General features: G+C 35.2%; 1 protein-coding gene across 4 annotated transcripts in view; it reads right to left on the reverse strand.

The window, feature by feature from the left end:
• Positions 1-4325: 4325 nt before the first annotated feature.
• The window catches only part of Cadm2 (cell adhesion molecule 2), a 984450-nt gene continuing 967558 nt past the window's right edge, over positions 4326-21217 (reverse strand). For 2 of the 4 annotated variants that reach the window (XM_006991069.4, XM_006991070.4), the window contains 2 exons: positions 8254-8379; positions 4326-7161 (listed from right to left, as the gene is read on the reverse strand). In XM_006991069.4, coding sequence (XP_006991131.1) covers positions 7043-7161; positions 8254-8379 — 245 coding nt within the window. In that variant the 3' untranslated portion in view covers positions 4326-7042. The remainder of the gene's footprint in view (positions 7162-8253; positions 8380-21217) is intronic. The other 2 variants (XM_016009325.3, XM_042259481.2) reach the window with 1 other exon arrangement.

The following is a 21217-nucleotide window of genomic DNA, read 5'->3' on the forward strand; positions in this document are numbered from 1 at the left end:
ACTTTTTCTAAAAAAGTTCCCTTTAGAAATTACAAGAAAGTTGTATGTCATTGAGGAAACCTAAAATAGATGGATATGTTATGCAACCGAGCAAAGATATTCAAAATCATGTATTTGGCATAACAGAGAATGTTTCACAACATCTTTTGTAACCTTTCACTGGAGAAAAGAAAGTTCATTTTTTCAGTGTCTGTTTTCATGCCTAAAATGCACTAAATGAAGAAACAGTTCAGTAATGTCCAACCGATAACTAAAATTCAAATTTTATTTTTTCCATATTTATCAGACAACTTTTTCTGATGAGACTTTACTAAAAGGATGGAGTGTAAATGGGAACCCTGTAGGCATGTTTATAAGAGTTGTACATGACATATTTGAAGCGCCACTCAGTACACATTGAATACTTTGTAAGTATATAGGCATATCAACATGCAAGTGTCATGTACTTAATATTACAATATGCATTTTGTTTTGTGAAAATGTTCATGATAAGAGTAGATTCAATAATTGTGTTTTCTGTGCGATATGCTTCATTTTGTTGGATCTTCTTCACAGCACAGAATCTATTTTAATGCTGTCATAAGTATACCCTTCCAAAAGATATGGATTTTGTGTCATATAAATAGAACACTGTATTTTTGAAGCTGCATTACTGGGAACACCTGCATTTCTGGACACTGTTTTCAGAGATAAGTCTTTAAATTTTTTAATATGGCAAACTTGTTTCAAGGTTGTTTACACTGAAATATTTATAATAAGAATGGAGCTTTCTTTAAGGAATATATATGGTTAAATGAAAAGCTGAAAAACCAATTCACAAATATTAATAAGAACCAAATATGAAGAAAAGAGATGCCATTCCAAACTCAGAAATCCTTGGGTCACTACTCAATTGCATCATTGAATCTACGACACGTACAGTGAGTACATAGAAATAAGTTTGTAAAAAGATTAAAATGTTACATATTTATAAGGAGCAATATTACTAGCTTTGAAAACTTCTAGATTGCTTTTCGTTCTATTTATGAGATTTCAGTCAACACACCAGAACCACAGAGAAAAGCAAAGAGGAGAAATATAACAAGTGCTTACATTTTGTACTTGTCTTTAACCGATTAGTGACTACTGCTTTCAACTGTTATATTTTATTGCGCGTGACGTTCACTATCAGCAAATATAAAATCATGTCTACTAGGATCATGTACAAGGGAAAGCATCTAAAGAAAGAAAGCATTTGAGGTTTGACAGTACTGTGTGTTCGTGTAATGCTGCATTTCATGCTGCACTTAAAAGTCCATGTAGGAATCGCTACTGCTTTGACCCTGGATGTGGAAAAAGTGCTTAAGTGCTGAGCCCTGGTAGATTTTTCTCGTGCCCCTGCAATTGTCACTTGTCTTTTAACTTAACATCTTTGAAATATACAGCATATTTCCAAGGGAGTATAGTGTCTTCTTTACATCTTTTTCACATTTGGGCCCATTTTCTCCAAAATAATCACACATTTCATATATATATACATATATTTGTATATATACATATATATGGAAAAGATGGTAAAGAGTAAACCAAACATTGTTTATAACATAACCACATAACATAGAAACATCTTACTTTAACTTTGAGCGTATTTTATAGATTCACCACCATAATTTCATAAATTTATGTAATCTATTTTTTCCTAAAGGAAAATACGCTCATAAAATGGCATTTTACTTTCACATATTTAAGTTACATCATTGAAAATTTCATGTCATGCCTAGGCAGAAAAAGTGGGCTTTTGAGGCATTATTTTAATCATTTGGGATTATTTGTTCATAAGGAGGCAGTTTTAAAATACTTAATTTTTGTTTATATAGATAACACTTCTCTGAAAATTAAATCATATACATGATTTGTACTTAAAACACAGCACTGGATTTCAATAAACTGTTACACTTTAAAAATGAAATCAAATATTTGATTGGATTGCAAAATGTTGCCATCAAATCACTTTTAAGAAGTTACAGTTACATAACAGCAAAATATTAACTAGGCGTGGAAGGAACTGTCCGCACCAAGTTTTCATATTTTACCTATATGAAGCTAACGATAGAGAAGCTAAACAAACGCATATTCATACACCATAGAATACACTACAAGAAGTTGGCTTTTGAGATTTCCCAGGGAGTGGGGAGTGCATTGATATGAAAGTCCCAAAATGATGCTTCCTGGGATATCTTGTAAATATTTACTTCCTCTATTTATACTGAAGTATCATAGCCCATGTTAAAAGTGAGAGGTAGAAGAATTATTGTAAGTATGCATGGCAGAGAAATTACCAGCTATATCCAATAACTATTGCATTCAATATTAATCTCAATACATAAAAATGCTGATGATTTTAGAACCCATTCAGATAGACTGTCCATTTTAACTCTCTTTATTATCTTGCTACTTTCAATCCACTGCCTTTGGAAGGGTATATAGAAGTGCAAAGGGCATTGTTGGGTTGTAATAGGGAGATAAAGAGGAGTATAGAAGAGAGAATTTCCCCCATTAAAATATATGACTTTAACTTCTAAATATACCCTATGTTCTTTGAATAAATTTGTACTCATAATCAAAGTACTTCAATCTATTAAAGCACACACATTTCAAAGAAAGCTTAAGAGTGTCAAATTTGATTAGAAATCAATCAAAGATTAAAATCCATGTTATATCATTCTCTGTATTAATGTTAAACACTAAACCAAACACATTTCCTTTGTTATCTCAATAATTAAGAAAAAATATAACTTGCTGTTGCTAGTGCTTTAATACTTTCGAGGTGAATTAACAAACTCTTGGATCTTGTTTATGAGTATTTTAAATCCCTTTGCATTAAGTATTCAGCAATAGAATTACAGATATTGCACTGAGTATATTTCAATATTGCCAATGTGTATTTTAAAACAAATTATATTATCTACACTAAGATTTCCTCTTTCCCAGAATTCAAAATGCATATTATAATTACATGGGTTTCTGACATCCATACACAGCTAGTACAGGATACTTACATGTACATACACTGTAGTTACCTATATTTTGCATAGTTTTTAGTGTGTACTTTGTGCCACTTAACAAAAAGCATTACTCATTAATATTTTTCTTTAGGGTGTTCACTTATTTCAGTTGTGATCACTGATTAAACATTTCATTTTTCTGGATCCATCACAGATTACCATTTGCTAAAAGAAAATAAAAGCACATTTTTGCAAAAGGTTTTTGGGACTAAAATACCATGGGAAGGTTGCAGTACAAAACATGAAGATTCTTGCTTTTTTTTTCCACAGTTGGAAAACTGGAATTTTGTATTTTCACCTTTTAAATTACACGTATCCAAAAGGTGGGGAAGGAAAAGCATTGTCCATGTGCCCATTGGTAACACTTTGCAATAAGTGGCACTAAATCACACAATAACTGCTATGTTACATGGAAGAGCCATACTGTCAAACAGCTGCTGTACATGTGCCTATATGGAATCTCAATGCTGCTACAGTCATGAGTACATAATTACAAGTGAACCTGTCTTTTTAATTGAATATTTATATATATTTTTACAAACAAACAAACAACAACAACAAAAACCAAAAGAAAATAAATGAGGTGTTAGCTTCTTTGCCATAATCATGAAAGTTGTTTTTCTTTCTCTATTTGTTGGTTAAATTGTAGAGTTTCTATGAAAGACTAAACATCTTTAATGAAATCATCCAGTTTCTAGATTAAATCCCAATATCAGGTTCCTTAAATTGCTTCTTGAAATTTCTGGTAAAAGAAAAGAAGTTGGAATCTCTTTCTCTGTGTTGTTTTAATCTCTCTTTCCTTAAATACACACACACACACACACACACACACACACACACACACACACCAAATGCATGCATACACCTGCATGCACACGCAAACACATGCACACACATACACATCAATATTCCAATGGGGTATTGTGTCTTTAATATTGCACTCATAAACATTTCCTCCCCCCCCCTAGTTTTGGTCACGATTCTTCCCTGGACATTCAAGAAGGAAAAGAAGACAAGAAAAATGTTGGTTAGATATTTCTGATGGAGAACAATCAGTGCACACTGTAAACATTTCTGGCAGAGAGGAACTTCTTGTTTAACAAATGATGCTCATAGTCCTTGAGGAGCATGTGCACACTCCTTTCACTGTGTCCCCTACCTACTGAACTCCCTTTGCAGAGACAGAAAGTGGCTCCATGTGCATACATACGACTGCATATTTCAGGCTTCTCATTTGACATGAGTCCAACTTAGAAATCTTATCTCATTTTTTTTTTATTTGCTGGAATGGGGGAATGCCCAGAATTCTTGTAACTTATTTCCTTTAGTGAAAAACCAAATAACCTTTCAATACAGAAAAGTGTAACTTCATCACTTTTTCCCATAATAGGAAATGATATTTAATCAAACCTAGCTATGTTTAGTGGAAAACCATTTGATTAGAGCCCACCAATTTTTATCTGCCAGTGGTTTTCTTTTTACAAGTTCTAATGGATTTATTTCTTGGAAGGGTTAAAAGAGTCAAATGTCTTGAAAGGCAAACAATTTTGGAATCCTAATTTTACAGTGCTATAAATAATGATTGTGTTATTTAGGTAACAATTTTAGCAGTTGGAGCCAAGTAGAATATAGATGAAGAAGGATGTAAATACAGCATCGATGAAGAGTAGCAATTTTGCAAATGTATCCTGAAATTAGGCTTTAAATAGTAATTGATGATGCAGTTATACAACATACTTAGCAATAAGAACCTTTCCATTTTGTACTAACAGGATGAATTTTGCTGTGTGGAGTCTTTCTAAAGATTATGCATTGAAAGATATGAGCAGTTTATAGACCTATTCTAGTTTCAATGTGTCTAGAGGCACCTACCTGATTCTCTCAAACTACCATACTATATTAACATATTATTGCATTTTTCCACAGATGGTATGGAGTGAACTGTAAAAACAAGCATGCAATCACATCAATGCAGACTTATTTCCTTAAAATGTCATACTGTATATGATTTATTATGTTAACACTCAACCACATCGTATTATTTATGTTCTGTATATTTTGTAAAAGTGCTGCTTGACTGACATCGTCCTTTTTTCTTTTGTAAGAAATCAACAAGATAAATGCTACACAATTAAAAAAACTTAAAATTTCTAACATTTTCCTTAAAAGTTCGATACTTTTCTGATAAATAATCTAATATACAGCACCCTTGTCCTCCATTTGATACTAACACTGGATGTTGTATTCATTCTTGTTCCCCCCCCCCAAATAAATTCCAAGGTATTGTTAAAACTCTAGGCCATCATGCTATCAGATATCACAAGTACGACTACCATATTGTAATATTTGTCTTCTTCTTAAAGGTGCAGTGCTTGTAAATGCGAAAATAATTTTTAATCTAACTGGATTTTACTCTTTAGCTGCTGATATATTTAATGAAAACTATTCTAGAAATATTATATTTCACCCAAAGTAGTAAGACTTTATATCGACTCTGTGTCATAGTTAAGGTTACAGAATTTCATAGTAGTTCAATACACCAAAATTTCCAAATAGTTCAGAGAAAGAGACTTTCACCTTGGAGTTAAAAGCATGGCAGGGGTTTTCTATCACTCAACTGTTTCATAAGTTTGTACCTCACAGAATGCATAGACAGGAATTTAATATAAAGAATTAGTTCATTTACACAGAAAACATATCCTAAACACTTCCTTTTTGGCAAATCAACATAGTTAAGCAGCCCTGAAACTGCCAAATTAAATATATAAGTTTTTTTTTAAAAATCAAACTAAGAGTTTATTTTTAGGTTATTATTCAACTGTGGTTGTGATTTAAAACCTGAGGCTGTGCACTGGTTGTTAGCTTAAAATTACCTTTCCTTGTAACATTGTGCTTCCATTGTATAACAAATAAAAATTAACAAGAACTAGAAAAATTTGTTGTTGACAGTGCTAGGACATACAGACAAAAATACTAATATATGTTATCTACTTATAATATCAGTTTAAGTAATATCTAAAGGGATATAATGGACGTTAGAAAATGTGTACTTATGACTGAATAACCTACAGCCAAAAAAGTTAAATATGTATCAAATAATGTTTAATTGGATTTATTATATGCACTATATACAGATACTAAAATGTCTCAAAATTGTGCCCTACTTCAGTTTTGTTTAGGCAGGTGAATCCTCATGGAGCAAATAAATTATAGAATCAAATAGAGAAATGAATGAAATCTTTATGATTCCCAAAGCAGTTAAATGTTTGTAATAATTTATTGGTAAATGAAACTACAATAACCTAATGGTAGGATCTATATAATAATATAAGGTGTCATGTAATGATTATAATCCATACACATGGTGCCTGTATCAAACACTAAATTTTAAAATAGCAACTTGATACAGTATTACCAGTATAATCTCAAACATTCCCAAAACTACACTACAGTGTTTTCAGTTTGTGTTTTCTAGGGCATATGTTTCCACAACATGTTATCTTTGAAGATAGACAAGTAGAAAACATAGTTTGTAAACCTCTAATCTTTGATTAAACTTAAGCACATTAGGCCATTACCTAATCCTGTGACTTGTGAAAACTGTCCAATGGCAAACCAATAAAGTCTATGACTTAAAGGAAAACAAATATAGGGATGGGAGCTCTGCATACATTTCTTCAATGTATAAAAACAACTCAATATCATGATCCAGTGAGATGATTAACATTGTTAAGGCTGTATATTCAAGCACTGTATGTTAAAAGAGCAATGGTGTAAAATTTAGGCAATAAGAAATGTCCTGCATTATGGATGGTACAGTAATTAAAGGATGATGCTTTCAACTGCTGATTGTTGGTACACACTGGCTACTGAGAGCAGTACAGTATGGGTGTTAATAAAAGTAGTAGAGGATGGTTGGAATGGTTTCTGAAAGATGATTGCCAGTTTTCTCCAGCAGTCAGCCTGGTAGGTAAAACTCAGAGCGTGGGGCCCGAATTTTAAATGAAATACTCTTTTTTCTCTTCTGCGTTGACTTGGCTGCCTTCAGCATTGATAATGGCGGTGTCTGCATCTGGTGCATCTTCCGCGCCTTTAGCTTCATTTGTTAGATATGTTCCTGTGGAAATGGGAATAAAGGGACGTTAGTTCCGGGGGGACTAATAAAATAACCAGCATCAAAGATACATTTACTTAGAAGTAAAAAGTCCCACAATTCCAATTTCTAAAATTCTATCTGTGGAGCAATCATTTAAAGGCAAGTGTGAGACTGAAATGATTAATACGTAATTTTGACTTCTTTAATGATTGATGAAACTGTAAAGGAAATTCAGCTAAAACGATCAGTGCCCCTAATTAAGATGCATTCAGTTAATGATGATCTCAAATGTTTACCATTATTTTTCTTGTATAATCAAAACTGAGCTACCAAAACAAACAAACTAAAAATAAACATAAAAAACCAAAAGACCAAAAAAAAAAAAAAATACCCAATCAACAGAAATGAAAAAAGCTCAGAAAGGTAATGGAGTCTGTTTTGTATTGTCCAAATACTCCTGGTCATGAAAAATTATACCAAGCTATGTCAATAATCTTTAGAGTAGACTATTATAAAAATAAAATTCATAACATTTTAGTTAAAATTTTTTTACTAAAAACAATTTTCTCACTAACAAGGCTACTTGTATTCCCATAAATGCATAAACAAAACTTTTAACCAGAAACTTGAGTTGAATTTTATCTCTACAAATATATTACTTTCCTTCTGCTTTTGTTTTCAGTTAGTTTTTTTACTCAGAATTACATTGACGTGGTAAAACAATATTTAGACAATGGCCAGAGTTCCCAGAGTGAGCCAGTGGTTCAGGGGGAAGGCCATGATGTGCATACTTTTCTCTGTCTCTAAAATCCAACTCCAAATGTCTCGTTGATGGTGCATGGTTTTGTTTATAGAATATGTGAATTGGTTTTCTGCTGTTAAAGGTAGCACAACACTTACTAATAATAAAATTAATAAAATGAATGTTAAACCATTTTAAATAATAATTATCATTGCTTCCCTGAAACAATTTAGGATTTAGGTCTCTAAATCCCTCTTTATTTCTATATTCCTGCCTCCACTCACTTATATGTCTATAAGAATTCAGAATGAATTTATTGTTTGCAAGGTTTTTTATCAAAACTAAGAGACCTTTCTTTAATTATTACTCACCTTTATGTCTTGCCAGATATCGGCCAAGCAGAAATATGGAGCATAGTGTGACAAACACAACTACAGCCACTATTCCTCCTATGAGAGCATGATCAGGGCCATTCTGGCCAGCCAGGGAATTGGGATCTGGAAGAGAGCAAGGAACATCATTTTAGTTAGTCTGTTCCTTTCTCCTTAACACATCTGTAACTAGAATGAGTCATTCTGAAATAGCATATTTCTATTAAAATGAAACTGTATTGACATATATTATTTCAGCCATTCAAGTCAACAAATATAGGCTGTGTGGCTACAGCACATGAAACATCTGAGGAGATAAAACTGAACAAATTAGTATTTTTTACCATTGAGTTTATATTTTAAAGAAAAGATAGCATGAATCAAATATGCATATGCAAGTTTTTGCAGTTACATATTTTTACTTGGTGTTCACATTTGAAAGTGTATATGTATATGTGAATCTCTATGTAGATGTGAAAAATTCAAATGTACCATTTTAAAATAAGATTATGTCAATGTAAAATCTGGAGTTTAATAATTTTATATTTATCATTATACAAGTAACACTTAAAGCTCTGGAACTTGATAACTGCTCTAAAGCAGTCTTAAAAGAAATGTGACAATAATACTTTGGGGAACCCAACTTTCAAAATCCAGACAGTCATAACAAATAATTTCATCAGAGGAAACTGAGGAGGAGAGAAAAGAAAGATTTGGGGGAAGACATTGTATGTTTGATGAAAGAGAGTAATAAACTTTGGTGACAGGGTTACACTCCTGGGAAACAATGACAGAAAGAGAGAGATGAATAAAAACCATTGAGATTTTAATGTCCATTGGATATGTGCTTTTAGAAAAAGTGATTGGGAAAAAAAATTATCAAGAACCTTACACATCCTGCTGTTAATAAGGTTTTATTGGAAAGAGATAAAACCATAAAAGGATGAAAAGATCAAAAAAAAATTCTAGGTGTTTGGACACTCAAAAGTTTGAAAATTGCCAGTTCTGAAATTCATGTAACAAGGAACAAAGCTCAATGAAACTTTGAGTAAGAAAATGCATCAAGGCTCAGCTCTATGGCAAAGAACAAATAAGCATACGATCCTCCTTTCCCAACTGTCTTCTTGCAAAGATCCTCATGTGGTGTCTTATACTTTAGAGGCAGGACCCAGAGGGAGGAGAGAGGCAACAAATAAGATATGGCTGGCACTAATGCATTCGAAAAACTCAGAGTGGTTGTAGAAATGTGTATCCGACAAACAGATTTAGGAGTGTGATGTTTCATGGAACCAGTGTCCTGTCAAAGAATCATATCCAGACAAAAGCAACAACCTGTGTTTAAAACTTCAAACAGCCTACAGAGCCCTAAACTCTGTGACAAGAAGAAATGGAATAGAAAAGATGTGTAACCCTGATGGAGGTCATGTCTCCCAGTACCTACTTCAAATGTAAGGAATAGGACTTACAGGTTGAAAGCAAAGAGGAAACACTATCACCAAAGCTGAACAGTGTTCTGATACTAGTCTAGCATGCTTCCATAAGGAGTTTCATTTACTTCTTATTTTCAAGTATGAGTAGTGGTGATTAAAGAGCAGATACAACACCTGTACATGGAGGACATAGGTGTATTTGTGCACACTTGGGCCTGAAGTGGAAAGGGTATTCATGCGTAGCTTGTCTTATTCATGTGCCCTGCCTCTGGATAATGTAGTCTCATGACAAAACTGCATACTTAAATACCTTAGAGTCTTAGTTTAGAATACTGTCTTTATGGGATTATGGGTTGTCTCTGTGAACAGATAGATTTTTTTTTTTTTGTAAAGAAACAAAGGTTAGCTGGGTGGTGGTGGCGGCAGCGGCGGCGGCGCACGCCTTTAATCCCAGCACTCTGGAGGCAGAGGCAGGCAGATATCTGTGAGTTCCAAGCTAGCCTGGGGTACCAACTGAGTTCCAGGAAAGGTGCAAAGCTACACAGAGAAACCCTGTCTCAAAAATCAAAACAAAAAAGAAACAAAGGTTAGAAGTATATTGATAATAAGAAGGTCAGAAATTTCTGACAACGCACATTCCTTTTGCTTTTAATGCACAGAGCTAACTGTTGTCCAGGCTCTCCTGATGTTGGGAAAAAATCATGTGATATATGTTTTAAATTAGGAATAAAAGCCCAGACAATAGATGGTCCTTTAACAACTGACCCAGGTGAATTAATGAGATATATTTAATTTGAGAAATCACTGGTATGAGTAATGTCACATAAAGAATGGAAAAAATAGGGGCCATGTCAAAAAAGTCTTATAAACTGCAGCTCTTTCATAAAAATAAAGAAGTAAATAAATAAATGGAACAATACCATTAAAGAGATGCCTTGAAGTGCTTGAAAGGACATACATGCAAGCTGAAAAATCTCAACTTTAAAAAAAAAAAAGTCAATCTGTTATAGCAGCTACCTTTAGCATTTTATATGGATTTGAGTATCCATATATTCGTAGCAAAGTTCATTTACCTCAAAAGAAAAGGAAAGACAAGAAAGAGGAAAGATGCTTACTTTTGTGTCTACCCTTACATCAAAGTTGACAAAGTTGTATTCTGTATTCCACTGTTAGAACCTTTGAGCTTCAAGATATCTTTTTAGATTTTTTAGATGATTTCTTTCTTGAATTTTTCCTTCATGTCGTAGATTGCTTTTTTCTCACTTTTTTTTTGGGGGGGGGTATGGTCATGCACTTTGTCTTGTATCCTCAAGTTACCTAAAAATCATTCTTGGAAATCTTTCCAGACACGTCATTTATTCCCTTAAGATTTGTGACACTCTGTTCTCTCTTCCCTTGGAAGTCTACCTCATCCTTCCCTTCTCATGTTTCTTATGCCACTTTGCAGACATCTGCATAACTTATGTTAGTGGGTGATTCATCCTATTTTATGAAGTACCTTTGGGTGGAGAATATCTACTTTCTCATTTAGATGCGCTGTAAGGTATCAGCTGGGCAGCTGCTTGGCTTTGACTGTGGTGAACTCAAAATCGCAGCCTTAAGGACACAACTCTTGGTTGCAGTCAACACTGGCGAGGCCTTTAACATTAAGAGTTTCTGTCTTGAAAGCTCACTTTTTAAGTGGTATTATATTCTTAAAATAATTTCTTTTCAGTTGTCTTTCATTTGTAGTATTCTCAAACATAGGTAAAATTTAAAATTTTGTGTAATCAAGTCTATTTTTGCATCAGGACACAAAGACTTATGGGTAACAATGTGAAATACTACACCATAACAGAATATATCCATAATAATCTATATTATCACTTTAAAAATTTACAGGAATCATATGTTTTGTATATTTTATGTAATCTCCACTGATTTATTAAAAGATTTTGTAACAGGCCCCCAGACCTTAGTAGCATACCTGATGCCATGTTAGAGACACCGTTTTTAGAACCCAGCACATAGGCCCCGATACTTGCCAAAATGGGAACAAAGACCTAGTTTATAGTTTCAGGATCTAGGAAAGTCCTTAAGTGTACCAACCTTGCTTCTTGGCTTCTGAAATTTCGCTTCCCCCTAACATTTCCTGCTAACTGATGTGTCTTTACCAGGATGTATTTTTTTTTTTTTTTTTTTTTTTGGTGCATTAAAGGTAAAGAATGGTGAGGCTACACAATTTGGGAAAGATGCCCATGTAGCTTAACAGCTCACAATAAACACTTTCTATTGGCTTTAAATGTATGTATGTAGGCTCCAACAAGACTCCCAGAGATACCAAGCGCAAGGGTGGCAGATCCCCAAGACCAATAACTTGGGGAATGGATAGTTGCTAGGGAGCATGGACCTTAAGATGTTCCAGAGCCCCAGGCAATTCTCCTGCCTCTGCTTTGTCAACTCACAGGCTCCCTGAAGCCTCCACCCAAAATAGGAAATTGCCGAAAGTCTCCTGGATCTGAGCCTTCTGGAGGTGAGTCTCTTTATAGTGCCTTCTGCATAGGACACTTAGGAAAAGCTGGACACAACCCAAATTCTGGTGTTTTGGGTCCATGTGAAATGTCACCAGACGCCTTGTTTAAGTGTGTATGGTGTCTCTCCCAGGTCATCTTGACTATGTGTCACTCTGTGTCCCTCCTTTTCAGTTGGTTCTTTTGATCAGAAAAAAAGACCTGAAGGAAGATGGAAGTGTTTCTTAACCACCCTGCCCTCTGTAGAGGAACTCCTAATGGGAACATCAATGAGGTGGATATCTAACATACAAATAACACATCATCAGACACTTCTGGACCATCTCTGTATCTGATTCTGTAAAACTTTAGCCATTAACCTTACCAGTCTGGTGCTAGATTATAACCCAATGCAGCCTCTCCACTATTGCCTGGGAGTGACTGGCACAGTTCAATCTGTCAGATCTGGCCTAGGGGATGTCCCATTAAAAGAAGTAGATGAGGTACTATATACTTATGGGATCAATTTTTTTTTCAATGTGGAATTAGGCATGCCAGAACCCCAACTGTCACCTGGGATAGGACAATGTGGGTCAAGTCCCTCAGCAAGGGACTGAGCATCTGGCATTAACCCAGGCATGTTACTTCAGTGAGGGAAAAGCCATCACTTTGTACATAGACAGTCTGAATGCATTTTCCCTGGCCTGTGCCCATGGGACCCTCTATATAAAGAAGAGACTCTCCAACTCAGCAGGAAAGAAAATAGAAAACAAAGAAAAAATCATGATTCTACTAGAGGTCATATTGCTGGCAAAGGAGGTATGCATTATCCACCGCAAAGAACATCACAATGGAAATCTCCAGAGGCACAAGAGAACTAGGCAGGCAGCAGACTTGGCTACCTAGAAGGTGGCCCTAAAACCCGTGGAGCCTCTCTACATTTTGGTTGCTCTACTGCCCAACTTATACACAGGGATAAAAGGGGGTGGGCAAGAAGGGAAGAGGAGACAAATGGGTGGTGTTTCTTGCCAGATGAGAGACCTGTACTTCCTGATGGTATTAGAAGACAGAACTAAGGGTTCTGCAGGAGGAAACCATCACACAAAGTGTTATGGATATGGAATTACTGCCTTTTGAATGAAGAATTGACTGTCTCTTATAAACTTCTTGTTCAATAACAGCTATGATTCTCCCCATTTATCATGCATTTCCATGTTATGTGTACATGTAATCTCACGATTGCATCTCAATCTTGGGCACAACTTTCCCTATACATTTAGGGTAATAGGATAATTGTCCACAGCTGTGTTTATTTTTTATTAAAATAAATCTGGACAGGGCCATTTTTCAGACAAAATATTTCAGCTAAGATACCTTTTTATCCAAGGACAAATGCAGATAAACATTAGCTCATCACACTTACAGATAAGAGAAAATAACTACTAGCAATTAAATTCTCAACTCCTCACCTTCACCCTGGGTTATTTACACAAGACCCTAACTTATGAAATTTACTGATCACATTCCTGGGATGATGTTTTAGCCACTTGCTAGTTACTGGGTTACAGTGGTTACTTCCCACTGACCCAAGGAGATTGCCATCAAGGCCAGGGAAGTGATAGGTGCCAAGCTTCTTTCTTGTGTAAATTAAGTTTTATTTCCTCCTCAGCCAGGTGCTCTTCCTAGATTTTCTCCTCAGCAATCACTCCAAATGATGGTGCTTTTACTAACCAAATAATACATGCTCTGACATAGGTTGCTTAGCCACCTAGCATATGCCCCCTCCCTACTAGAAAGCAGCTGCAGCCAGGATGAGCAGGGAGGGTGGGGATGGGGGGTGGGAGGTAGGGGGTGGAGGTGGGAATAAAGAGAAACCGGAAATAGGGAGCTCATAGCCAATCTATCTGCTGAGACCCAAACCACCTTCCATGTAGATTTCTTTAAAATATTGCATCAAGAGACTACTAAGGTATGATTTACTTGCTCCCAGGGAGGAGCATGTCCCTTGGACTGTGTGTCTACAAGTGAAGAAAATGGGTTCTGATCTATTCAGTACTATTCTTGCCTGGCTGACACCCGCCTTAGCTGCCAGAAACCCAGGGAATACAACTGTGCTCAATTGTAAACTCAGTCCTCCTGGCACACACTGATCTCCTCAAAGCTCTAGAAAGGTAACCATAGCTACCTACCTGTGGTCATAGGCAAGGCAATTTCATATCCACAAATGTAAAGGCTTATTAGTAAACTGAAGATCATTATTGTAAAACTGGTAGAATCTGGGGAGGAGTCGGGGTATTAATGAATGATCCAGGCCCAGACACCAAATTTACTATTCAAAAGAACCCCCACTTCTAACCCTAACTGCTGCAAATGAACCCACATAAGGTCTCATCAGGGGATCTCCTAGGAAATCCTGCTTAATGGACTATTCATCATATGGTTCAAGAGGCTACTCCTATGTTTGAGCCTGCCCACAAGCTTTATCCTAATGACCCAGGTCTTGGAATGGCCCATGCCCTCTGGTCCTCACTACTCAGACAGTAGTGAAAGTCACTAAGATATCAACTAGATAATTCCTCCCTTCAGATTCCTGTAGTCATATAAAGCAGGTTAATTCCAGGAATGTTGGATGAGTGTATTTACAGACCACAGAGACTACCTGGCTTTGCTTTCACTAACAGCTTAACCAAGTGTGCATCTTCTCAATATTTGCACTGGAGGACAGTCCACTCCTTTGCATCCTGATGTATGTTATTCAGCAGGTGTGCATCTATAGGGGTTGGAACTTCCAGACCAAAGCTGGAATGGCTACCCACTACAACAAAATTGACATTCCACTATGTGTTGTTGGATACGCTTTTTATTTCACTATCATCTGTTATAACTGGAAGTCTCTCTTTAATTCTTCTATTCTTAGCAACTAAAATAAGTGATGGAGGAGCAGATAAGTACCATCTGAACAATGCAGGTGTAATGCATAATTTAAATGGCTAAATCCTAGCAAGAATGTCTTATATATAGCCTTTCATTCATCTCCCACTGTCAGAAAAATAAAAGATGAAGTGTGGCCTTCTGAAGTCCTTTACAGATAGCTAAATTTGCATTATTATTCAAATAAATACATCACACCTATCTTTAAAGATCGTTATTTATTCTCAAGTGTTAGCTCATGACTTTCTGTGGTTAGTCTGTGAATAGGGAGTAAGTATACTTTGCCGTGTTCTCGTCTACTTGGCAGGGCTTAGATGACAGGAAAGTTGAAGCAATAAATTTAAACTCTTGAGCATAACATCTTTTAGTTAAAGGGTTTTATGTTTTTGATGCTTAATAAAATATTCTAAAGAGAAACTGACATCAAATGATATTTAGGATTAATAATTCTTGATATTTAAAATGTCAAAGATAACACTACACTATAAATTTAGTTGAAATTACAGTATGGGTAAGTCATAAACTATCTGCAAAATAATGGCTGAGCATGATGTGCTGAGTTTCACATCCTTTTAAAACAAATATAAATGATATTATAAACAGGTATGCATTTCTAAATCCACCACATGTATAAAAACATGTCGAAGAAATTAAAATGAAATATCAGAGTAGTCTGAGGCACATCTAAAGCTTTATGTCAAGAGAATGTGGGAGATCAGGCTTCATGTTTCTCTATTTCAGATAAGATCAGGTCCTGTGCAGGATACATCGAATCCTCACAGTTCCAGTAAGCCTCTTTCAGTAGCTTATGGACCAAGAGCCAGTCTCTCATTAAGGAGAATCATTTCAGTTGTGAGGTTAGCAGAGAAGATCCTCTTCCTCCTCATAGTAGCAAATTTTGATTCTGTCTTTTCCTCCTGGCCCCTCTGAGAACTGGTCTTTCTAAGTTCTTACAGAAACCAGTCTTTTCCTTAATTTAACTACAGGATGTTTGCTGCCTTACCTGTTCAGTATAAATTCTCAACAAATGACAGATAATATAATTCCTCCCTTCACCTGTGGTTTTCAAAACCTGCTTGAAATCTCTAAGGTCTTGGAACCCTTATTCAAGTTAGCCATAATTTCTGGGTTGAAATTCCTCTATAAAGTATAAGTAATTTCTTTTTGTTTCTAATTAATTTTTTTGTCTCAGTTTCTTTTAAGTTTCAGGAAAAAGTATGAACACTATGTAATTTAGCCATTGTTACAATCACTTTAAAAACAAATTTAATTATATTTTTATATATCTCAGTCTGAAAAAAAATACTAAGAATTAAAATTGTATGTCCTTATACAAAATGATTTAAAATTAGGTTACATTATTATTTCTTTGAAAAATAAAGTATTATTTAAAATTAAAATATGTAAATTTTAAGGGGAAAATTTTGATTAGCAAAAGCTTAATAAGTTTCAAATGGATGATACTGCTAACAAAAGCAAAGAAGTAGAAATTATTTATTCTAATTATTAAGCCATTTACTATTCTCTGTGTGTCTTTGTACAAGTCTCTAAAATTTTTGAGAATTTCATACAAAGAATTTTTATCATATTCACCCTTTGTATCTCTTTCTAGCTCTTCCCAGATCTAGCTCCCCACCTTCCCCCAAATCCATGTCCTCTTTTTAATCTTTAATGACAAACTGAGTCTGATTTGTATTGACTTTATATTCTTCAGTATGGGGATAACTACTAGAGTGTGGTCAACCTACTAGGAACTTTATCCTTAAGAAAACCCATTTCTTCTTACCCCGGAAGTCATAAAATATCATAGATTACACAGCAAGGAGAGGAGACTCTTGAACCATTTCTCTGTCTATATTAGAATATTTTACGACTTGATATTGTGCTGTTCTTATGTAAGCAACCACAAACTCTATGATTTCATGAGTGTAGTGATCCTATTGTGCCCAGATACACTATTTCTCTTTGGTCCACTGAGACTGCTGTCCCTTACAATCCTTCTGCTATTTCTTCAGTGATGGTTCAATGCTGTGGGTGTTAAATGATCTTGATGCCTCATTTCGGTTCAGCATTCCAGTGACAAGGATTCTCTGTATTTTGATAAATTGTGATTTTTCTGCTTTAGCCAGATTTTTAATCTTATCCTTAGAATATGAAGAATTCTAATTATACAAGATTAACAAAAATAAATGTATGAATGCCCATGAAACATCATAAAAGTATCTCAAAAAATTATTTAAGTGTTAGAGCTATGTTATAAAAATGATGGAATAAGATGCTGAATAGAAGAATAAATGCTTTCCTTTTCTGTCTTAAAAGAGTCACCTTTCACTTTTGACTCACTCTGGATGGCAACTGAGAACCATGGTAAGTGGCTAAGGAAGTGAAAGATGGGGAAAGTATTAGTAATGGAAGATTGCAAGGTTATTGAAAATAATGGAATGGAAATTTGATGTTAAAATTAAACACGAGGATATTTTCTTGAGCTTTAAGTCTTCCAGGCCTTAGGTTCTAAAGGTATGTTTTGTTCAAGGCACATAAGATGTTGATTCAGATATTCATAGTAATTCTGGATACAAAGCTGGATAAACTATGGAACATGTTGATGAACTAATGTTTGGATAGTTTACAAGTAATTATGAATTTCAGTTCGTCAGACAGCTCAGATTCTGGCCACTTTGAGAACAAGAGCAGGAGAGGTCCTGTGTAGCACTGCATCCATCCCCAGTAACCAATGTTAGTGTTGCTTCACCCCCATATCACATTATCTCTCCATCTCCGTATGCAAATTCCAGACCTCAGTGATTGCTTTCACCGTGTCAGGTTTAATGAAATTATTTAGTTCAAGAGCTTATCCCCAGGGATTAATCCCCATACTTAAGCATGATCATCCTTAAAAATATAAATTTTCATGAACATAAAGGTTGTACTACTCATTTGTAATACAAACTCAACACTTACCCACTTCCAAGCAAATCAAGTGGGTGGGGGGATAATATTAATTTCTTATGCTCAATTCCAATTGGAGTTGTACGTACCAGTGTGTTCTGCTGAGCACTGGAATATTGCCCTTTCCTGATGTTAAATCATAATAATACAGCTTCTATTTGAACTTGTTCAGAAATTACTGTTAAGTAAACATGACTCATCTGAACTTTCATTTAATTACTATTCATAATAGTTTGGTTTTAAAATTAAATTTGCATTATCCTCTGTATTTACAAGCCTATATTCCCCTCCCTAAAAAGAATAATGCTTCAAAAAGGGGCTCATGTTAAAAAATTAGGAATAATTACAGTGGTGATATTGTGTTCCCCAATATATTGGGCACTTTAATAAACTTATCTGGGGTTAGAGAACAGAACAGCTGCTAGATAGATATAGAGGCCAGAAAATGGTGACACAGACACCTTTAATCCTAGCATTCATGATCCGTCTGGATCTCTATGAGTTCAAAGTCACACTGGAAACAGCCAGGCATGGTGAAACATGCCTTTAATCCCAGGAAGTGATGGCAAGAAGCAGAAAGGTATATAAGACATGAGGACCAGGAACTAGAGACTAGTTAAGCTTTTAGGCTTTTGAGCAGCGGTTCAGCTGAGATCCATTTGGATGAGGACACAGAGACTTCCAGTTTGAGGAAACAAGAACAGCTGAGAAGTTGGTAAGATGAGGTTAGCTGTGGATGGTTCTGTTCTCTGATCTTTCAGTGTTTACCCCAATACCTGGCTCTGGGTTTGTTTTTATTTATAAGACCTTTTAAGATCCATGTTACATACAGGGAGGTGGTGGCACATGCCTTTAATCCCTGCACTTGGGAGGCAGAGACAAGTAGATCTCTGTGAGTTCAAGGCCAGCCTGGTCTACAGAGTGAGATCCAGGACAGGCACCAAAACTACACAGAGAAACCCTGTCTCGAAAAACCAAAAAAAAAAAAAAAAAAAAAAAAAAAAAAAAAAAAGATTCATGTTACAAATTACATTTTATAAGTAAAATATATTGTTATTTGGCACTATATAAAATTTGTAAAGTCTCTAAAGACAACTATTTGAAACTTTTGCCAAAGGGTCAACTATTATCCTCTAAGGAACAATTGTGCTTTCAGACAAAGACCTTGAGTTCAATTTCAAAAGAATAAAACATAAAATAAATAATTTTGTGTACATGTTTTACACTTCTATTCAGATAGATGAAGTGTATTTTATGTGCTGTGCCATATACCTATAAATCTAGTAGCTAGAAACTGGAGCACAAGGTTTCCCTTGGCTACAAAAGCAAGAGTCTGCTCAAAATCAAAATGAAACAGAACTATATATGACTTTAAATTAATGACTTCTATATTAAGACTACATCATGCTGCAGATTTTCAATATTAAACAAGGTAAATCATAGGAATAGAAACACTAGCCTTCCTTTTCAAGATGCTATAATTACAAGTTTATTTCCGCATCAAGCTAATATGAGCCACACACCCAGTGTTAGTATTCCATCACTATTAAAAAATAGCTGAGATAATTAATTTATAAAGAGGTAAGGTTAATTTTGGAGCATGGCTTTAAATGTCCAGTCCAAGGCAGAGCAGAATCGTTGCTCTGTGATGTGGTGCCAGATGCCAATACCAGAAGGTATGGGTGGAAAAAGAGTCCTTCACTTAAGGAGACTTCATATTGGAAATGGTCCAGAACTTTGGGGTAGTGCCTCCCTACACACCAAGTCCATGTAACAGACATTTTGAGGTACTCATCACTCAAAGTTTTTCATATCTATGCATTTCTCTGCATTGGACTTCCTATCTGTAAGGATGCTATCAGTTATTATAAATTTAGTTATAATAATAATAAAAATATTGTTTTATCGAAACTTAAGTGTCATACTGCTTAATTTATATATGATACATTTTTTAACTTAATGAAATGCAGAATTGATGGTTATTATCATCTATACTAATTTCGCATACTTAGGTATCCATTCCCGCTTCTAAGAATGGCACTTTCTTAACATTTTCCCTATGAGTTATTATCTTAATTATATAACAATTGACTTGATTAACTTTCATTTACAAAGATGCAATAATATTCTGGGCATGAATAAAATATAGACTCTATTTGTCCGTCTATATAAAAATTTAAATGAGACATGCTTCATCATACACTATTTGCATCTGTAGAAAACGAATGTTCCAGCATCACTTCTTTCATTTCATTGCTCTTTGTCTCTGGTGAACTCTAGCTAGTATTTCTCTTTTGCTTTTCTTCTACTTTTTTGTGACTCTTTTAGGGAGGAAATATCTCAGCTTTGAAGAACTGTACAGCTCCAGCAAGGACTCTCAACCTGCAGAGTAGTGCAGCCATTAGTGCCAAGAGCCCTTCACAGAATGGCTCACCTTCTTTAGCACTGTCATCCAGAAAGGGAGAGAACTTGCCAGAAGATTAACCGTGTGATAAGGGGGAAGAGAGCAAAAGGAAGGAATGCATTTCAGGTTATCTAGGTGATCAAGGGAAAAGCCTTTGGCTGCTAGGATAAGGCAGATAAACGGCCCTTTAAGCACCCGACCCAAGTCTAATTTTCCTGAATTAAATACTAGTGCTCTTAAAAATCAATGAAGATCTGAAAGGACCCCTCACTCAGATCCAAGTTCCAGTTTAAATCTGACATTACTTTCAGTTTCTCCACCTATGAAGGAGGACATATCTGCTCTGCCTTTCCAAAAAGAGTTTTGTCAAAAATACTTTACATGGAATCTACTGTAATATGAATGTTTGTCTTCTCTTCAAAGTAATGTGCTGAAATTTTAAGCATTCTTATGATGACATTGGAAGGAGGAGAATGTTGGAGGTGGTTATGTCATTAGGGCTATTGCTTCATTAATGAAATTAGTACCTTTATAAAAGCTACCCCACAGATCTCCCTGAGCACTCCAACATGAGAATCCAGTGAGAATGTCCCAGCTATGAGAAAGGGCACCATAACCAGGCACCAATTCTTCCAATAACTTCTTTTCAGCCTTCCTATCAGGCTACAGAACTATAGGAATGTATTTCCATTTTGAATAAGACAACTAACGTGTTATATTCTGTTATTGGAGTATGGATAACCTTAGACAGTATCTATGCA

The sequence above is a fragment of the Peromyscus maniculatus genome, chromosome 12 (assembly GCF_049852395.1).
Source record: "Peromyscus maniculatus bairdii isolate BWxNUB_F1_BW_parent chromosome 12, HU_Pman_BW_mat_3.1, whole genome shotgun sequence".
In the NCBI taxonomy this organism is placed as follows: domain Eukaryota; kingdom Metazoa; phylum Chordata; class Mammalia; order Rodentia; family Cricetidae; genus Peromyscus; species Peromyscus maniculatus.